General features: G+C 32.4%; 1 protein-coding gene across 1 annotated transcript; it reads right to left on the reverse strand.

Annotated features, from left to right (window-relative positions):
• Positions 1-12,872: 12,872 nt before the first annotated feature.
• Positions 12,873-13,982, reverse strand: LOC11435480 (F-box/kelch-repeat protein At3g06240). The gene has a single exon (XM_003615124.1). The coding sequence runs from the start codon at positions 13,980-13,982 to the stop codon at positions 12,873-12,875; it is 1,110 nt and encodes a 369-aa protein (XP_003615172.1).
• Positions 13,983-20,986: the final 7,004 nt, after the last annotated feature.

Here is a 20,986-nt window from a genome sequence, read left to right on the forward strand (position 1 = left end):
TGTATGGCTGTGTTTTCACTTTCCATGATACTTCATGGTAGCTTCCTTGCGTTATTTATATGAATAGTCAAAAGTCATTTTAGTGTTTTTGACGGTTTCTTTGTATATAAAATAATTAAATTAATTAAGTTGATACTAAAGGGGTAGTAAATAGACGTGTTTGAAGGGGGCAAGATGGGGCCCACAAGCTGAGTCGGTGCCTCTCATGTTTATGTGATGATCGCAATCTCAAACAATCCTTAAGGAACTAAAAATTAGTACCAATTTTTTTCGAAAATAAGTGAGGTATTGGTGTTGTGGCATGAGATAATGAAGGTGTTATTGTAGCTACGTAGCTACTAACTGCTGGTAAGTCTTTTCTTTGCCAGATTCAGAGGTTGCAGAAGCTTTAGCTATGTGGAAGGGTTTGAAGTTTGCGAAAAACATGTGTTTTATGAATCTTATAGCAGAATCAGATACTTCTAATTTGATTTTGGCGTTGAATACGCATGAACATTATTCCATCTATTTTTTTGAAGGAACATTATTCCATCTATGTCGGCTTTATTATTGAAGATTGTATTAGCTTAAGTGTTTGTTTTTGTAGTTAAATTATAGTCAATAAAATAAAGTACTACGTACTCTCACTCGAACAAAAGTTTCCACTATTCTAATGAATTTGAGGAAAAAGACCACAGCTTTCTGCGGGCCGCCGTGGAAAAATCTCTCATATTTTTAAAAAAATTGGTGAGGTGAGGGTAAATAAAAGCACGCTGCAAAAGCTTCATTGCACGAGATTGCGAAAGTTTAATATGTTGGAGCCTACATTCAAACTTGCAATATTCCCTTTCTTTGCAATGTCCATTTTCTCCACATTTAGCTGGAATTGTTAAAATTTACGAACTTAAAATAATGAGTCATTTATCTTTAGTGTAAGACGTGTAAAATGAAAATATATCTAATTGTACAATAAAACTTGTGGATCATATAATCCCAAATGTAACAATGCAACAAGAAGATAACTTAGAGGTTAATATTACAAACAAAATGTTTCATAAATGACCAATTTCAAAAAAATAAAACTTAAAGGACCAATTTAAAATAAAAATTAAACTTAAAAGACAGCATATGTAATTTTTCCTAATTAATAATATTTGCATCACAACCATGTAAATATCTTCAATTTTGTATTTTAGTGATAAAAGTTATCAATATTAAGAGTGATTACATTCATAATTAATAAGATTAATCTCGTGAAATTGTTGTTTTTTTCTTCTTTTTCTCATATTCATCGGAAGTAAATGTGACCATTGTTATTGACAGACGGAGTACCGTTTTGTCCACGCAAGGAATTCTATTTAGGAAAGCTAGTCAATTTAGTTTTCTTATTTCTCTGTAATTACTAATTTTTTATATAAAAAGTGATCACTAGACGAATAAAATAATAATGACCACAGTTATACGTAAAAGGAAAGGGCAATATGGATGGTTAGTAAAGCAAAATATGCAAATAAGAATGATGATTAAAATAAAACCGACCAATGAAGAAGTAGCCATAGTATAAGTTATAATTTGGACTTTTTAATTTTTTTCAAGAGACACAAAAGAAGTAGGAAAGAAATATAGTGCATGCTTGGTATGGATGATATGCAAATTTGTGGCAGAAAGAAAATAAATGATTAAAAAATTAAGATTATTAGAAAAAGAATGTTTTGTATTTTATTACTCATTCGAGAGGTGGCTTGTTAGTGCGACATTCTTTTATGCAGCTCATTTGGCTCACTTGTGTTTGGGTCTTGTGGACTGAACGTAACAATGGTTTTTTCAATCACAAGGAGAATTTGATTGAACAGCAGTTGCATGATGTATTGGTGGATTAAGGCTGCTAATGGTAACTCTTGTCGTGTTCGCTTGTATGTTTGGGCATCGGTTAGTTCGCTTTTTTGTTATTAATGTGTGAGGACTATGTTGTAAACTAGTTGTTTTATTTGACACATTTTACGCTAGAGAAACTTGTACTTCTGTGAAAGTCTTTACATCGATGACGAGAGTTGAACTCACGAACCACCAAACATGTGTTAGCTATTCTATTATTTTTGCAGCATTAGCTGGCTGGTTGAGTTTGAATCCTTAAGTATATAATGTGAAAACAATTTAAGGAAAAGTGTCAAAAGCATTGGTGGAGACAACTGTGTGTACTATAGTTTAGAAATCTGTTGAGACAATGGCATTAAAAACCACTGATTTTCCGTATAGAGGGCCATGCTAAAACCCCATTCCTCACTTCTTTGCGTTGTCTTTACTACTGCCACAAAGTCAGTCATAGCTTATATTAATGTATTGTTAAGATTAGTTGGCACAAATTGTTGATGTTTCTTCCATCTTTCTTCTGTTCTTCCTTTTTCTTGTATACTTATTTAATATATGGAAAACAGGCAAGACGTGGTTAAGTTAGGTTGGATGACTAAAAGTAGGTGATCTATTTCTAATTTTTTTTTAGTAAAGGGAGAGATATAGATCCATACTTTCCATGTAGTTGAGAAATACTTAAATATAAAAATTATTTAGAGGCACATACATAACAAGATATATTATTTAATTATTTCAACCTTTTGATATATTTTTCACATTTTTATGGCAATTTAATCAAGCATATAATTTTATCTACTTTTTCTTTGTAAAAAAAAAAAAACTTTATCCACTTTTTCCTGCTAACAAAGATTTTTTTTAATATGTAGAATGTTACACATGCTTAATAAATTCTATTTAATAGTTTAGTTTATTTTATTTTATTTGATGAATTTATCTTTTTCATTTCACCAAATGAAAAATTATGTAATTCTTTTTGGTTAGGGTGCGTCACAACAAGTCTAGGCTCTATATCAGATCATTTTGCTCATTTTATCTCTCACAAGTTTCTCTAAGAATCTTCAGAGAGATATTCTTGTTTTTTTTGGCTCAGTTGTGTGTAGATTATCTGAAAAGATATTAACATGAGAATTTTTCAGCACAAAAAGGAAAATAGACAAATATTATGTGATAAAATTAAGCTTAAATTATTTTGATGGTTAAAAGCGGCATATACAACTTTTCATTGTTTGACCTTTAATATTTGTTTCTAGTACATTTTGTGTTGAAAGAACTTGTTTCGTGTAATTATTTTTATATATTTGATTTTGGTGTTTTAAAAAAAATGTAATTCTTTTTTATAAGCGACTATAAAGGGTAAATTTGTCAAAACATAATCTATAATGAAAATTGTTCGATAGAATTTCGCTTTTCCTTCCATGCTGATAACTTCTTCCCAATCATCATGTTTAAAACCAGCTGCCAAATTCTACTTTTCCTCGGATTTGCTCCAACATGAATTCCAAAGAACTTAATGGAATATTGCCAACACTACAAGAAAGAAAACCTTGAAGCTTCATCCATGAAATGATTTTCCGAGTACAATCCATATATATTACGCTTTGTAAAAAATTAACTTTTAAATCTAATACTCTGGAAACTCCCCAAGATTGATTTAAACCTATCGTCCACAAAATGTAGCATAAGATAATGCACTGAGTGAGTCACATTGTAGGCTTTAAATAAGAACATATTTGAGGCATTCCTAACCAAACCAGTTAAGCCTTCTACACCAATTAAGAAGAGGAAATGTGCCGGATAAAAGATGATTTTAATATCCTCACATAGCAGTAAGTATTCCGGATTTTATCAAAAATAAATATCAAATCCTCAGGGACCGCACATTAGTTTTGACTGTTTAAATTTGCACTATTCTAAATCAAGTTTTTAAAATGGTTCAACATGTCCGCCAAGCAGTTTTTACTCATTTTAAGAATCATTTTCTGTCTCATCAGGTGGCACGACCTTGTGTGGGGAATCTTCAGTTCAGAAAGCTTTCGTTCATGAAAATGGGTAGCATGACAAAACCTTTTTCTGTGGATGAAGTTAAGACAGCGGCGTGGTACTGCGACAATTTTAAGAGTCTGGGTTCAGATAACATCAACTTTGGATTCATCAAGAATTTTTGGCCTGAAATGAAAGATGATATCTTGAGGTTTACTTCAGAATTTCATTGGAACGGAAAATTGTCGAAAGGTATAAACTATATGTTCATTCATTGCTCTTATTCCTAAAGTAGAGAGTCCTAAGTCCTTGAATGATTTTCGACCTATTTCGTTGTTGGGTAGTCTTTATAAAATTTTGGCAAAAATCCTAGCAAACAGGTTGAGACAGGTTATCGGGAGTGTTGTGTCAGAAGTTCAACCTGCTTTTGTTAAAAATAGAAAAATTCTTGATGGAATTCTAATAGCTAATGAGGTGGTCGATGAGGCACATAAATCTAAGAAAGATCTTATGTTGTTCAAAGTGGACTTTGAAAAGGCTTACGACTCTGTTGATTGGGGGTACCTAGATGAGGTTATGGGTAGTATGTCTTTTCCGACTTTGTGGAGGAAGTGGATTAAAGAGTGTGTTTGTACCGCTACCGCATCTGTTCTAGTGAATGGCAGCCCTACTGACGAGTTTCATCTTGAGAGGGGTTTACTTCAATGTGATCCTCTATCTCCCTTTTTGTTTTTATTGGCAACATAAGGCTTGAATGTTTTGATGAAAGCCTTGGTTGAGGCAAATATCTTTAATGGGTGCAGTGTGAGTGGCGCAAATCCAATTGTTGTGTCACATTTACAGTTTGCTGATGATACACTCTTAATAGGGAATAAAAGTTAGGCAAATGTTCGTGCAATGCGGGCTGATCTTGTCTTGTTTGAGGCTATGTCTGGCCTGAAAGTCAACTTCCATAAAATTCTTTGGTTGGGATCAATATAAATGCCTCTTGGTTGTATTAAGCGGCTTATGTGTTGGGTTGCAAAGTGGGTAAAGTGTCGTTCCTCTATTTGGGCCTCCCGATTGGGGGCGATCCGCGTCGGTTATTATTTTGGGAGCATGTTGTTAATCGAATTAAATCTAAATTATTATTATTATTTTTTTGGGGGGGTGGTGGAATGAGTACAAAAGAAAAATATCTTGGAATGGTTGGAATTCTTTATGTTTGAGGAAGGAGTATGGAGGGATGGGTGTTAGGAGGTTGAGAAAGTTTAACATTGCATTGCTGGGGAAATGGTGTTGGCGGTTGTTAGTAGATAGGGAAGGGTTGTTGCGTAAGGTGTTGGTGGCTAGGTATGTTGTGGAGGATGGGGGCCGAAGTTGTTCTTCTTGGTGGAGGGAGATAATGAGGATTAGAGATGGGATAGGCGAGGGTGGGGAGGGGTTGTTTGCGCTGTGTGTCAGGAGGAGGGTGGTTTTGGCGTGACTGTTGGTGTGATAATGTTCCGTTTCGTGAGCGCTTTTGTCTGCTATATGACTTGGTTGTCAACAAAGCAATCACGGTAAGGAACATGTTCTTGCTGGTGATGGAGGTTGGTGGGGAGGGGTGGTAGTGACGTCGTTGTTTGTGGGCTTGGAAGGAAGAGTTGGTAGAGTAGTGTAGGGAATTATTACTCATAGTTTATTTGCAGGATTTATCTGCTGATAGGTGGTTGTGGCTATTGGATCATAATGTGTGTGTGTGTGTGTGTGGGGGGGGTTACTCGGTTCGTGGTGTTTATGACATGTTGGCATCACAGGAACAACCCAATTTACATCAAAATATGGAATTAATTTGGCACCAACAGGTACCTCTAAAAGTCTCTATCTTCGTTTGGCGAACGCTGAAGGATCGTTTACCTATAAAAGCAAATTTGGCAAGTCGTGGAATTCTTCCTTTGGAAGCGCAGTTGTGTGTGGCTGGTTATGGGCATGTTGAGGATTCGACTCATTTGTTTCTGTCTTGTCCAACTTTCGGCGCGTTGTGGCAGTTGATGCGGGCATGACTTGGTTTTGAAGGGGTGGACTCTCAGGTTATTTCAGATCACTTCTTGCAATTTAGTAATTATGCAGGTGGTATAAAATCGCGACGATCATTTTTTCACCTGATATGGCTCCTTTGTGTTTGGGTATTGTGGAATGAACAAAATAACAGGTTATTTAGGAACCAACAAAGCTCTATACCACATATGTTAGATAAAGTAAAATCATATTCTTTGTGGTGGTTGAAAGCTAGTAATGTTATCTTTAGTTTTGTGATGTAAGATTTTTACATCTCATAAAACTATTTACACGTCAGTATAATAGGATCGTTTCCGCAGGGAGTTGCGTATTTCATAAGCATTTTCACAATATTTGTCACATTAAGTGTTTGGGTATAAATTGTTTGTTTGTGTAAAACTATTTTCCTAATCGACATAAAAGTAAAACGAGAAGAGATAGGGCTATTTCGCTTGCGGTCAGAGACATCAACCAAGCGTAAAAGTTGCAATCTCTCGATCGATTAACGAATTGTAGCTTTTTAAACGATATTATCACAATCACTCGACAATATCATTCGTGTCCAAATGATATTGTTATTTCTAAGGGATCGTTTAAACATCGATTTCCCAAACATTTAAACGATCACAAAGTCGATTGGATAGTTTAATCGACGATTTCTCAACCGATTAAATTACCCAAAAGCATTAAGTCCTAGATTAAAAGTGATTATCAAATATTAACATCCATGTCTAGAGTGATAACTTAAGATAAATTGTTATTCTATTTCTAGATTCAAAAATATATGTCCATATCATTTTGAATCTCAATAAAACATTAAATGCAAGAATAACAACAATATTGAATAAATAGCTAGAACCATATATTAAATGATCAAAAGATTACATAATAGTTTGTTTGAATACCTCAAAACCACAAGAGTAGATGTAGCTACATATGTCTATGATAGCTTTGCAAAGGATGAAGAAAAGATGAAGATTCCATGACAAGATCCATGATGTCCCAACAAATCTTGGCTTGAATCTACTCCTAACTACCTTGCTTTGTGTTTCTCTCTCTAGAAAAGCCATAGTCTCTCTCTAAACCAGAAAAATGTAAGTAAAACAATAATGGAATGGTTGGAAAGAGAAGAGAAAACTATTTATATGAGCCACTTCTGCGAAATTTCGCTAATAGCTAAATATTTCGCTATTAGCGAAATGTGTGAAATATGCCTCTACACCAATGGAGTTGCTCCATGTGGCCCTTATCCACTTGATCCTCCTGAGTTTTGCCTCCAACTACGCTGATAGCGAAACTCCCTGTGAGCTTTTCCATCAATAATTTGTACAACAACTCATCAAACATGCCTAAACTAACACATGAATTAGATCATTTTGAGCACTTATCATTTTGGCCCTCATAATTGGTGGTCTAGCCCTCTCTTATGTATGGGCATCGACTAGCTTTTTTGTATAATTGACAGGATTGTGTTTCTTTCTGTGATTGTTTTGGCACGCCTTGTGCTGAAGCAATGACGCTGTCGGTGTTAGTATAATTCATTTTCGCTTGTTAAAAAAAAAGTTTTTAAAATGATTTATTTTAGGAAACAATTTGTAAAATAAGTTGCAGATATGAATAAAAAGATTGTGATGGTATTAGACATTGTCAGTAGAGCTGTTAAATGGACTGGTCCGACCCAACCTGCCTTAGCCCGATGGGCCAACACATATTAATGAGCTGAAGGGGTTGGCCCACTTTATTCATGGGTACCAAAATTGAGTCCAACCCAATTAGTAGTGGGCTACATAGCCTGATGGGCCGGCCCGACCAATATTTCAAAATGTATTATTTTATTTTTTTATTTTTTTTTTATGAAAAATGCTAAGAACAATAAAGCTACATATCACATAATTATTTTTAGAAACATCACAAATTGTCATCCATCAAATAATCACATGTCTTCATAAACTTAGTTAAATGACATATAAAACATCTATTAAATCAATATCCGTAATAGATAAATACCACAAAAACATCCATGCAAAAGTACAGAGTATAAATACCACAAAAACATCTATTAAATCAATATTCATATAAGATAAATACCACAAAATACATCCATGCAAAAGAAGATAATATTTATCACAACTCACAAAGTGCAATGTTGGAGTAGGAAACAACAAGTTATGTCTTACATAACAAAATAATTACCAATCAAACAACTCAAAATAGAAGACAAAATAAATTATAAAATTGACAACTTTTAGAGCTAAGTCTCTTGAACACTTGGTACTGCAGACAATAATATATCTTCTACTTGTGGTATATCTCTTACCAAAGTCAACCAAAATTGTTTTATAATTTTTTTAGTATTTTTAATGGGCCAGCAGGCAAGCCCGACCCGGCCCAACCCTTGAAAAATATAGGCCTGGCCTAAAAATATAAAGTCGCTTTTTTCATGCTTTTTTACGGCTCGTTCCGTACTAAAATAGTGGGTCGAGGGGTTGGGCAAAATTTTGATTGCAAATTCACATTTGACATAATATATAAATAGTCATAAATCGAAATAATAGAGACTCGTCATTTTATCCATAAAAGTATAATTTGAAATAAGAGAGATGAAACATAACCATCCAATAGTGTGCTAAATAAAATTAGGAGGTAAATGCCCTTTATGAGACCTCATTTCGGTGAATGTTCGAATAATATCAACATTATCAAGTGACTTGAATATCTCCCGCTCGGTGTAACATATTATTGAACCACACATCGTTGATCTTGTTTGTAACAATTATTTCTCATGGGCTTATAAGATTATTTTACTAGCTTATTGACAAGACTTGATAACTGGTGGACTTCCATCTTTTGTTGATGTTGGTAATAGCTTTGGTACACCCGCTATTATTGAAGATTCACAAATTAGAAGTTAAAATCTGATTTATTATGCCCTGTTGTAGAAGTGATTGTAAACTTTTTAAGGTATGAAGTGATTGTAAGTTGTAACTTGATATTATGTCATTTTGTCTAATAAGCTATTATGAATAGTGATTCAAATTTTGTTACCATAAATTAAATGAGCAACATAGTATATATTGATTTTGATTTATGTGAGTATTGAGTATTGGTTTGGGTGAATGGTATAATAGTTCATAGTCAGGTAAAATTATTCTAGTTAAGTCACTTCAAGAATTTATTTTAAAAATTGATTATAGTAATCAATTTCAAATTCCAATGATATTGATTATAATATTTTATTATATTGATCAAACTAATTTAAGTGGTAATTTTATGAATTATTCATTTTTAGAATTTATAGTAGAATAGAAAATATAAAAAATAAAATAAAACAATGATAAGTTTTAGTGACAGCCGCAATCGTAGGTAGAAGACCATAATGTTTTTAAAATGGTCTCCTTAGAGTTACATACGTTTTGTTTGTAGGTAAAAGTGGAAAACATGCAGTGACAACCATTTGACAATGACAAACGAATTTAACTACGAAAATTTTCCCTGATTTTGGCCGTCACTATAAGTCAAATTTCTTGTAAATTGCTTGTAGCGATACAAAGAAAGTATGGGTTGAGCCCGGGTGTGTTCCCAAGCTCGCCGGGCAGTAAATTCGCCCATGCCTCTTAGATAAAAAAAGTCTATGTCTCGCAATTTCTAAATCAAAATATAATTCTCGGAGTGCACGTCGGGAAAAGCTTTAAAAATAATCATTCTTATATTTTTTTTTTGTTAAAAAGAAACAATAACTTTTTTGGTTGGGACGTTGGTGGGTTTCGTGGTGTGTTGCTGGATGCTTTCCGATGGTTGTTTGGTTTTCGTGGGTCTCAGGCTATTTGATTCGTTTTTCTCTCTTGGTTGTGGTGGAGGTTATGTTTGCTCGCAACGTAAGTGGTGATGGATCGGTCACGATGGTGGTAATGGATCATATTTGGCTTTACTTACGAACTGTTATGGTTTCGATGGATCTTTGGTTGTGTTGGTTTGTGGTGCTTCATGGCGGTTTTCATGGTGGTGCTAATTTTGGGTCTTTTGTGGCGGGGCTCATGGTGGTTTTTGGTGGTGCTGCGCGTGGTGGCTGGTGTTGCTTTTTGGTGAGGATTAATGGTGGTTTTTGTGGTGGTTAATGGTAGTTTTCGTTATGGTGGTGGTAGTGGTGTTGATTTATGTGGTGGTGTTTATTGTGGCTAGTGGTGGTTAGTGATGATTATGTTTTTTCCTTGATGCATGAGGGTACAAGGATTTTTGGTTGGCTTTTGCGGTTCTTTGTGAGGTGTGTTTTCGGTAAAGGTGCTTGGGAGAGCTAATGGTGGTGTTTGGGGTTTTATTCCCGACTGTTTTTCAAAGATTGTCGGCTGTTGTGTAGGTTTTTAAGTTGGTGTTCTGGTGCTGTGTGCGAGTAGTGGAATGTGGGTGGTGGAAGTTATTTTTGTGGCAGTTGTGACGATGTTTGAGGATTTTGGTACAACTTTTGTTTATGTTGTTTCATTGATCGTGGTGTTAGCTTTGTTTTGGTGTTTCTATTTATTGGTTTCGGAGATAGCCATTTGTTAGGAGGCGTTTCCTATAGGTTTTTCGGATTTTTTCTTTGATTCTTGGGTGTATGTATGGGTTTTCCATTGAGGGCTCCCCATCTATCCTTTGTATGTTGCTATTTAAGACTCCTAGCCTATCACTCCTTGTGCTGGTTAAGATTCATTGCGATTTTAATAAATTCATTTTAACTTTTTCAAAAAAAAAAAACCTTTTCCAAAAAAAAAATAGCTATAAGAACTATACGTAAAGAAATAATGCTTCTAGAAAATTGCTAAGCAAGCAGTAAATTAAAGGGAGATAGATACGATTAAGAGATAGATTCAAATTAACCGCTTTCAAAACAAAAAAAAAAAAAGATAGATTCAAATTAACGCAATATAAAAGATTTATCAGCAAATATAGAGATACATTCTAATGCTCAATTTGTTACGCTAGTTTGTTACCTCACTTGTATATTTATTTATACCATAACTTTGTGAAAATCACAACACAATTTTTATCCTCGTAAAGTTTTTGACAGTATGGGAAATCGGTGCTCCAACCCTAAAGCAAATACAACCGAAGAAGAATACAGAAACAACATTAAGATTGATTTTGCTTCAAGACTTAAAGAGCTTCACAAGACGTATGAAGTTAAAGATGTTTCAAAAACAAAGAATGATGATGCGCAAGTCTTTAAAGCTAGAGATGGTGGAAGTCATCATGGTGGAGGTTGTGGAAGTGGAGAGTCTTAGGATTATAGTTACTGGTTTGTAATATACAAACCTTAGATAGTTAGTTATGGTTTTTAAGAACTTGTTTACTTTTATTTTAAGTCGCAAATTACTCTAGAGTTTTGTTTGTTATGTTGTTCGATGTAATTTGAGTATCACAACAACTCTTTCAAAAGATTCACCATTACATATGTTCATATTTGCTGCTCATCTTTTAATTTAAGTATATTCATGTTTGGGTCTCTTCCCATGATGGACGAAATTCTGTTGTAATTTTGTGATATTATCAGCAAGATGGTTGGTTCCCTTTCCTATTTATGAGTTGTCAAAAAGTTCATGCTCCTTAACATTAATTGACAGTTGGCCCATTTGTTTCTTGTATTCCAAGGTATTAAAGATTTTGAACTAAAAGCTAGCTAAACTAACTTTGTATATGTTTCCAATCATAAATTGGCCCAATTTTTCGTATAGGCTGTCTCAATGGCTCTCACAGCAACACAAAGCTCAGCTAAGAATGTTGTGCAGGTTCCAAAATTTTCAGCAAAGAAAACCACAAATTAACATTACAATTTCTAAAGATACCTCCACCAACAGATGAAGTTGAAGTTGAAGCTCCGTTTGTGTTGCACTTCATCCAATTGGAGATGAGGGGAATGCCATAGGACCTCTTTCACTACAGAGGCCCTAGGGAGATGGATATCATTTTGCTTATTTTATGTCTCTCACATGTTTCTCTAAGAACCTTCAGAGAAATATTCATGTTTTTTTGGCTCAATTGTGTGTAGATTATCTGAAGAGATAGAAGCAGGAGAATTTTTTAGCACAAAGAAGAAAACATGCAAATATTATGTGATAAAATTAAGCTTCAATTATTTTGGTGGTTAAAAGCGGCATATCCAACTTTTGATTTCGACTATCACAATTGATGAGTTAATCCTCTTCACTGCCTTGCTTCTTTTTCTTAGGCGAAGTTTATTGTTTCTGTTTTTGTTTGGTTTGCTGAGAAACTTTTCATTGTTTGACCTTTAATGTCTGTTTCTAGTACATCTTGCGTTGAAAGAACTTGTTTCGTGTAATTATTTTTATATATTTGATTTTGGTGTTTTAAAAAAAATGTAATTCTTTTTTATAAGCAAGAGAATTTCATTAGTGGGACTATAGGGTAAATTAGTCAAAACCTAATCTATAATTACAATTGTTTCTCCAATAGAAATTTGCTTTCCCTTCCACACTGATAACTTCTTCCCAGTTATCATGTTTAAAACTGGCTGCCAAGTTTTACTTTTCCTCAGTTTTGCCCTAACAGGAATTCCAAAGAACTTAATGGAATATTGCCAACACTACAAGAAAGAAAGCTTGAAGCTTCCTCTAGGGATTGTCCCTACTACCATCTCCTAGTAAACATGAATATAGGAGAGAAAAGCTTGGAAAACTATTCTATTGATGATAGTTGAAATGATACAAGAATGGAAAAGATAGTTACAAATGAGTCACCTAATGACTTATATAGTAACTAAACTAGTATCCTAACTTACTATATCATTATTCTTAATAATTTGAACTAAGCCATAAAGCTTAAACCACATTCAGTTTATTCATTTAGATTTGAAACGCAAAAGAAACAATAAAGCACGAAATTAAACATAAAAGTATAGATACTACCTTTACATAAAAACTAAAGGCAAAAGATTATTCTTATTGATATTGAAACTATATCAGTTTGTATGCAATGTCATATCCAATAACCTTCATCATCACATCTCAAGATGAAAACAAGAAAAGGAATTACATATTTATTCCACCAATTGGAAGAAGGCCTTCCTTGTAAACTGCTATATCACAATATTCTCCTTTAATATCAAGCTCCTCAATCATTTGGGTTCTTAAGTCAAACCAATTTATTTCTCTGTCTTTCTTTTTGAAGATTATTTTACCCTTTGCCATTCCAAAAGGTTCTTCAACGCAATGCAACGGTCCAACAATGAAGAGTTTAATCCATGATTCTTTTACACTTAGTTCACTCAAAATTGATATGTTACAAGTAGTCATTTGTTCTTCATATGTGATCAAGGCAATATATCCATTTAACACCACCAATTGTTTCCATATACGTTCTTCTCTGGGAGAGCCATCATATATGTCTGAGGGTATAGGTGTGGTAAAAAACACCTCGTTGTTCAAATCAAAGGACACCAACTTTGATTCAAATTCAAAATAAGAATCAGAATCAGAATTGATTGTAATACACCAATGACACATTCCATTCATATACACCTTGGCTTCCATACCTGCGAAAACTTGTGTTATAGGAATAACAATATCAAGTTTCCTCCAAGAGTTACTTTTTAGGCTGTATATCTCCCAGAAAGGTTCAGGTGTATCTCCCAATGGCTCATAACCGATACATTCTAAGAACGGTGGGGCTGAAAATGTCACATAACTAATCATCTTATAGTCATCTGTACAAGAATCATAGCCAAATCCAAAAACATGACTACTTGAGTGAAAATTCATCACATCATGGCTAGCATTTGCACCAAACGGTTGAAACCTATTATGACTATGAGGAATGACCTTGAATTCGTCTGTAGTTGGATTCCATAGTGCAAATCTTGCATCCCATTTGGAGTTATGACGAAGATGACATTGGACACAAATAAAGTTATTAAAATCCCCCAGATTTAAAATATTAAAACGGTGAAAACGATAAGGAGCTTCAGATCCTTCTTGAAATGGATTTGGCAGATTTAATTTGGCTCTATTTTCAAATCTCTCCCCAAAAAAAGAATACAAAACTCCCTTAAATATATCTCTGTTTGGTACATCACGCACTAGGACGAGAGATACATTGTGGTGATAAGAAGGGTTGTCAGATAAGAAATTGTTACGGACCATGTTCATGAAAAGAGGATTTTCAAATAAAAGTGATCATGATTTGCGTACGCATCCAAATCGCTTCAAAGATTTCAGAGGTAATTTTGATAGATTTGAGAAGGTAATATCATCATGTATATAGGTACCAACCTTTTCTTTTGTGGAAAAAACATATTTCTTCTCCATCTCCGATGACCTCAAATGAAAGAGACGAGCTTTGATTGCAATTGGTACGTAGCCTGACTAACCAACCAGCGACGGAAGAATGAAAGTGTGCAAAATCACACACTCAAGCGAAACCTAGAAACAATAGAAGTTGTGAAATATTATTTGATTATGAAATTGGTTTATTTGATTTGTAAAGTAAGATAATGTTATAAAATAAGTTTAAGTGAAGGGTAAAATTAGAATAAAAATATTATACTAAAAATTGATCTTTTTGTAGTATAAATATTTAAAATATTTAATTAAAAAATGGTTAAATTTATACTATATATAAACAAAAGTCCTCGTGAGCTTAGCTCAGTTGGCAAGGACAATGCATAAAATATACAAGGGCAGGGATTCAAACCCTGCCACCACCAAAAAATATATATAAACAAAATAACATGTTTTAGCTCTTTTGAGCTTCTTTCAAAAAAAAAAAACTGATTTTTCTCTTTTCAAAATTACCTTCAATTTTCAATACAAATAGCACATATAACAAATAGATAAAAGTAAATTTAAATATTAAAAATATGTAACAAACTGTTCATGAACAATAACTAAGAACCTCAAATATTTTATCTATGCTATTCTATAATATATGGGATTTTGGGCTGGATTTTTTGTTATTCCAATTATACCATTAAACAATGTTTTCTATAATAATGTTATATTGTTGGTGTTATTAAAAAAGATAAGAATTTTTGTTATATTTGTTATATTATTATTGTCATTGAAAAAGATAAATATGGTTTGTTGAGTTTGTTACATTTAAAATTAATAAATATCTATACTTATAATTTTAATCTATATAATTTTTTATATAAAATATTGTGGATAATCTACACACGTTAACGCAATAAAAAGAGTGAAAAGACGAACACGTGAATACCCATCTTTACACTCATCTAAACCCATAAAAAAAAATATACTCACCTAAAATCACTAATGAATAAATTAGCAACTTACACTCACTTAACTTTGACTAAAAAATCACTAACCTTTGTTATTTAAAAGTTGTAGTTGAGAGTTAGTTGTGTAAGTTTGTTTAAATTATTATCATCCACATTGCTAATTTACACCTACTTTTTTTAAATATTTAACACTCATTTTATTAATTTACACCCACTTTATTTTGTTTGTTTATAAAAAATAAAAAAAAAAATTAGTGTGTGTTATTTTAGAATGATGAAAGTGGGTGTAAATAACTAGTAAGGTAGGTTTCTTCAACAAAAAAAAAAAAAAGCAAAAGTAGGTGTAAATAATTTGATAAAACTTATAAAAGTGAAGGTAATTAAGTGAGTGTAGGTTGCTAAGTTACTCTTTAATGGTTTTAGGAAGATGTAGGTTGCTAATTTACTACATAGAGTTTTTAAACAGATGTAAATTAACAGCCCTATATATATATATATATATATATATATATATATATATATATATATATGTGAAGAATGCTAAGGAAACTTGCTCACACACTCTCCTTTAAAGTTTAAACACACTTGAAGTTGGACTCCTTTCGAACGAGAGGCCAACATTTTGATTTTTGCCAAACGGCCAGTTTTAGAAATTAGTCCAATGGCTTTTTTATTTGCCACGCTAGTTTTTCTTCGATACATTTCATACTAAGTTTCTATTCATCGGTAACTTATTGAAGAAAAAAATAGTATTGATTTATAAATATCTTTTTGGCCTCTATAAATTCAATAGAGAATCAAAGCAAATCAAGAGAACAACTTATAAACTCTCAATTGTGAATTTCAATATCACTTGCATTTGCATTCAAATTCTCATTTTTGAAAAAACTGTTTATCTTTTTCATTTATAAAGAAAAGTTTTTGAACACTAAAGTACCGTTTGGTCAGGCTTTTTTTCAGTCTAAAAGGTATTTTAAAACAAAGTTAAAATAAAGCTCTTTAAGAAAAAGGCTAAAGCTGTTTGGTTTCTTTATTTTTTTTTAGTTCTAAAGTTATTTTTGAGTTAAAAGCTATTTGGCAAAATATTGTACAAAACTTTGAATTTATTATTTTTTTGGTGGTGTCTGGGGTTCGAACTCGGGACCTTGCATATATTTATGCATTGTCTATAAATAAAAAAACTTTGAATTCATTATGAATTAACATAATAAATAAAAAAATGTCTAAAATATTTTTTGAAGGGAAAAAATGTTTAAAATATAAAAGATATATTTTTATCAATACTATATTTACTCAATGACGTTTATTTTGTGTAACATGAATACAAATTTGTATCATCATATAAACGACTTGTTAAATATTTGAATAGGAGAAATAATTTAAGGAGGCTCAAATAATAACATAAATAATATCAAAGTAGTTTGGAAAATTAAAAACAATAATCATCTTTTTTTTTTTAAAAAGAGATAAATCATCACAAACTCAAACATTTCTACTCTCCATCAACGCAACTCCTATTTGATTTCTAACTTTATTCATGTAGCCTCCATCTTGCACTCTTCCTGGATTATATGAACTGATTTCTTCATTTATATTGCTTTCTTCGTCACGCTCAATCATATATTCAGAGATAACATCACATTTATTAAACTCTTCATCTTCAACTCCACACATTCGAATAAAGTTGTGGAGTGCTGTTGTTGCAACTATGATCTTTTGTTGTTTGATTAGTGAAATTGGTCGCATATCACATAAGATATGCCACCTTTTTTTCCAAACTCCAATTGTTCTTTCAATGACATTTCTCAATGAAGAATGTGCATGGTTGAACACTTCATGGATACCTACCTTCTGCTTGACTACCATCTCTAAAATCAGGAATGTATATGTGTGTATATAATGAGAATAATTGGTTTTTTCTTTTCCAATTATACTCTATAACAAATTTTGTTATAAGAATACCATATTTTTAGTGTTGGTCAAAAAGATAAGAATTTATATTATATAATATTATATTTGTTACATTGCTGGTGTCATTGAAAAAGATATGTTTAGTTTTTTTAATAAGAAAAAGATATGCATAGTTTGTTCCAATACAAATGTGTAAATTATATATAAGTATAATTTTTTTAGGCAACTACACTTGTACTTTTAATTAAAATCAAAATTTTATAAAAATAATTATACGCATTACACAACATTAACAAAAATTATACGCATTAGCATAACAAAAAAAAAAAACAGAAAGAGAAACATAAAGTATTACTCTATTGACAGCGTGAATACAAATATTTGCGAGGTTGTGATGATCAAAAGATATTGAAATTAATATATAAGTGATAAGAAGATAATAAAATTCCTTAAAAAAATAGATAATAAACTTAAATGGAACCTCATTAAAAAATTAAATGGACCGGTTAAAATAAATAAATAAATAAAATGGATGAAAAAAACATATTGAAAAAATAAAACAAAAGGTTGCCGGCGGGGGTTGAAGAGAGGTGCTTGTGAAATAAAGTGGGGAGAAATAGTTTTTTGAAGTGGCATTCAACAACTTTTGGTTAAAGCTCATTCCATTCAATTTTATGCATTCTAAAAAAAGTACTTTTATCGAAGGTACTTTATTGATATTGTGTTTGGCCTAACTTCTCCTTAAAAACGTAGAAAAGCTGGAAAAAAAAAGCTGGACCAAACGGTACTAAGTCCATATTATTAAAGTGATATTAATCAAGATAAACACCCATACAATTTATTCTTCATTTCTTTTGTAAAAATGGTGAGAATTATTTTAAAGATAGTTGAGTGATATCTTGTGATTGTTGTAAAATGTTCTTTGACTCAGGGAGATTTAAAGTCCATCAAAAGTGTTTGGTGTTTGTGTTATAATCAAGAGAGAGGGTTTCTTTCTTGTGTTTATGTTAGAAAGATTGTTAGGGAATCTTGAGGTGAGATTGCTTGTAACAAAGATTATAACATAGTGAATTCATTCACGCGGTGTGAAGGGAATGGATGTACCTATAAGAGAAGCACTATAATTTTCCTGTGTTCTTTATATTTTCCTTACTCTATTTATTTTTCCGCATTTTCATTCAAACCTACATAATAACTTTCTGAAAAAATATCAAAAACACTAAACTTGCAAAAAATATCCTAAAAATCCAATAACCTAATTCACCCTCACTCTTAGATTATAATCTAAACTTACAATATCCCACATTTATTATTAGCCTAAAACTAGGGGATTACAAAATTACAACGTCGGTTTAAGCCTCTCTCGTGTTCCCTAACCTTCTCCTACCTTTGTCTAGTTTCCATTAACAAGCCGTCACAAAATGGTAATAATTTCAATGATCTTTGATTTTCTTATTTTATATCCTCAATCAATTTTGCTGAATAAACAAAATTGATTTTGTCGTTATAGGTTTGTTTGATTTCTTTGATGCCTCTCTTTCTCGTTTTAAAGTAGCATGTTCTTGTAACTTTTTTCACAAAGATGATGATGAAAATTTACAAGCCTTATGGATATGGTCTTTATAAATCCAAGACCAGTACATTAAACATATGATAAAAAATACACTCAAAACAACACACCCATGTAAAAAGGAATTATATGAACCAAAATTTGGTCCTCATGACTCCAAGTGAGATCCTTTCTGACCTCTTATACCAGATAAAATAGGTGAATATTAACACTTAAGTTGATGTATCTAATTGAATGATTTTAATTAGTTGATAGTGTAAAATTATTTTACATTGTCAGTCCGTTTTGATTAATCTCATGATTTAAATAATTAATTAGTTAAGTAACATTGAAATATAAATTGTTTTATCGTAATAGAAACAAGGGTTTATTTTTTAATTTTTTTTTTTTTAACTAGAGATATATTTCATTAATCAAAACAGATATTACAAACTTCATAGAATCAAGAAACAAAAAAAAAACAGAATCTCTAGTCATGCTCTCTGTCAAAAAACAAAAAGAAAAAAAAAATCAAAAAATGCCTACAGCCTTACAAACTCAACACTATGTTCTTTAGTTTTCTAAATTGCATCCATCTAGTGTAGACAATCATCTAGATCTGGCGAAGAAGCTTTTGCACGTTCTGAAATCTTCTTCTATTTCTCCCTTTCAAAATCAAACACCGAGTCACACTCACAACCATTCTTCTTAATTGATGCATACCACTGTTCCTATTGTATTGTCTTAGGATACACTGCATCACTAACTGCTAGTTGCTAGTATTAATGCTAACATTACTCCATTGCAAGATACGTTTCCAAACAGCTTCAAAATATTCACACTTGAAGAAAAGGTGAGAATGAATTTCACTCTCTTTTTTACACAAAATACACAATTGGTCACAAAGATACCAACTTTATTTAACCTGTCACAAGTTGGTAATCTAGCATGAATAGCTAACCAAGAACCAAACAAACATTTTGGAGGGGCAGGGTTATTGCAAATCATTTTCCTCCAACAAACTTTTGTAAAATCTCCTCGACATTATACATTTTCTTAATAGAAAAGTTTGGTTGTTGAAGAACATTACCATAAGTACTTGCAAAATTATTTGCCGTATCAAAGACTTTTTTTCACTACCCATGAAGCCTGAGAAGGAGCGAGCTTCAGTAAGTAGCACATTCCTCCCTTTTATGTAGTATTCATGTACCCATTTTACCCATAAAACATCCTTCTTGTTTGCCAAGTTCCATAAATGCTTGATGATAGCAGCTTGGTTCCAACATTTCAAATCAATGACATTCCATCCACCAACTGTCTTAGGCAAACAAATATTCTCTCAAGCAACAAGAGATCTTTTTGAAACAACAGATCTATCAGTCCCGAGAAACACTCTACAAGCAGTCTGAATTAATTTAAGGACTTTCTCAGGAAGAGCAAATACTTGGCTCCAATATGTTTGCACACCAAACAACACTAACTTAATAAGTTGCAATCTACCAGCATAGGATAACAACTTAAAGGACCAATTTTCAATCCTACTAATTATTCTCTTCACTAAAAGGCTGACACTGCATAACAATAAATTTTTTGGAGGATAAAGGTGCTCCAAGATATCTAAAAGGGAGCATTCCTTTGGTAAGATTAAATTTAGTGAGAATAACCTTTTGAACACTCAGTTCTACTCCATCAAAGTAGATTGAGCTTTTAGCCTGGTTAGCTTTGAGTCCAGACACAATAGAGAATTGTTCAAAAGCTTCGAATAACTGAGTGATAGATCCCACATCACATCTAGAAAACAACAGTAAGTCATCAGCAAAGCATACATGAACTAAGTTCAACTTCTTGCACCTCGGGTGATACATGTATTCTAATATGTTCTTTAGTAGCAGAAGACACTTATTCAAGTATTCCATACAGATTAAAAACAGGTAAGGAGATATGAGGTCTCCTTGTCTAAGTCCTTTCTTCGTCAGAAAAGGACTAGTCAGATCACCATTTACATTGAACTTATAAGATGTAGTGGTAATACAAGCCATCACCCAATTTACAAACTTTTATGGAAAACCCAACTCAAACATACTTAACAAAAGTTCATTCGATAGAATCATAGGCCTTTTGCAAGTTAATATTTAGCATACATCTTGGAGATATACCTTTCTTACCATAACTTTTTACAAGTTTATGACTTAACATGATATTATCAAAGATTACCCCACCTTTGACAAAAGCAGACTGATTCTCACAAACAATGCTACTCAAGACACCTTGCATTCTATTTGTTATAATTTTAGAGATAATCTTATAAATCACAGAGCAACAAGCTATAGGTCTAAAGTTCTTAATATAGGTAGCATTTGGTACTTTAGGAATCAGTGTCACAAAAGTATTGTTTATAAGTCTAGGCATAAATCCAGTCTTAAAGAACTCACCAATAGCAGTAGTGA

The sequence above is a fragment of the Medicago truncatula genome, chromosome 5 (assembly GCF_003473485.1).
Source record: "Medicago truncatula cultivar Jemalong A17 chromosome 5, MtrunA17r5.0-ANR, whole genome shotgun sequence".
In the NCBI taxonomy this organism is placed as follows: domain Eukaryota; kingdom Viridiplantae; phylum Streptophyta; class Magnoliopsida; order Fabales; family Fabaceae; genus Medicago; species Medicago truncatula.

Coding starts and splice junctions, on each gene's coding strand:
- LOC11435480 (XM_003615124.1), bottom strand. CDS start 13,982: ATGGTCCGTAACAATTTCTTATCTGACAACCCTTCTTATCACCACAAT.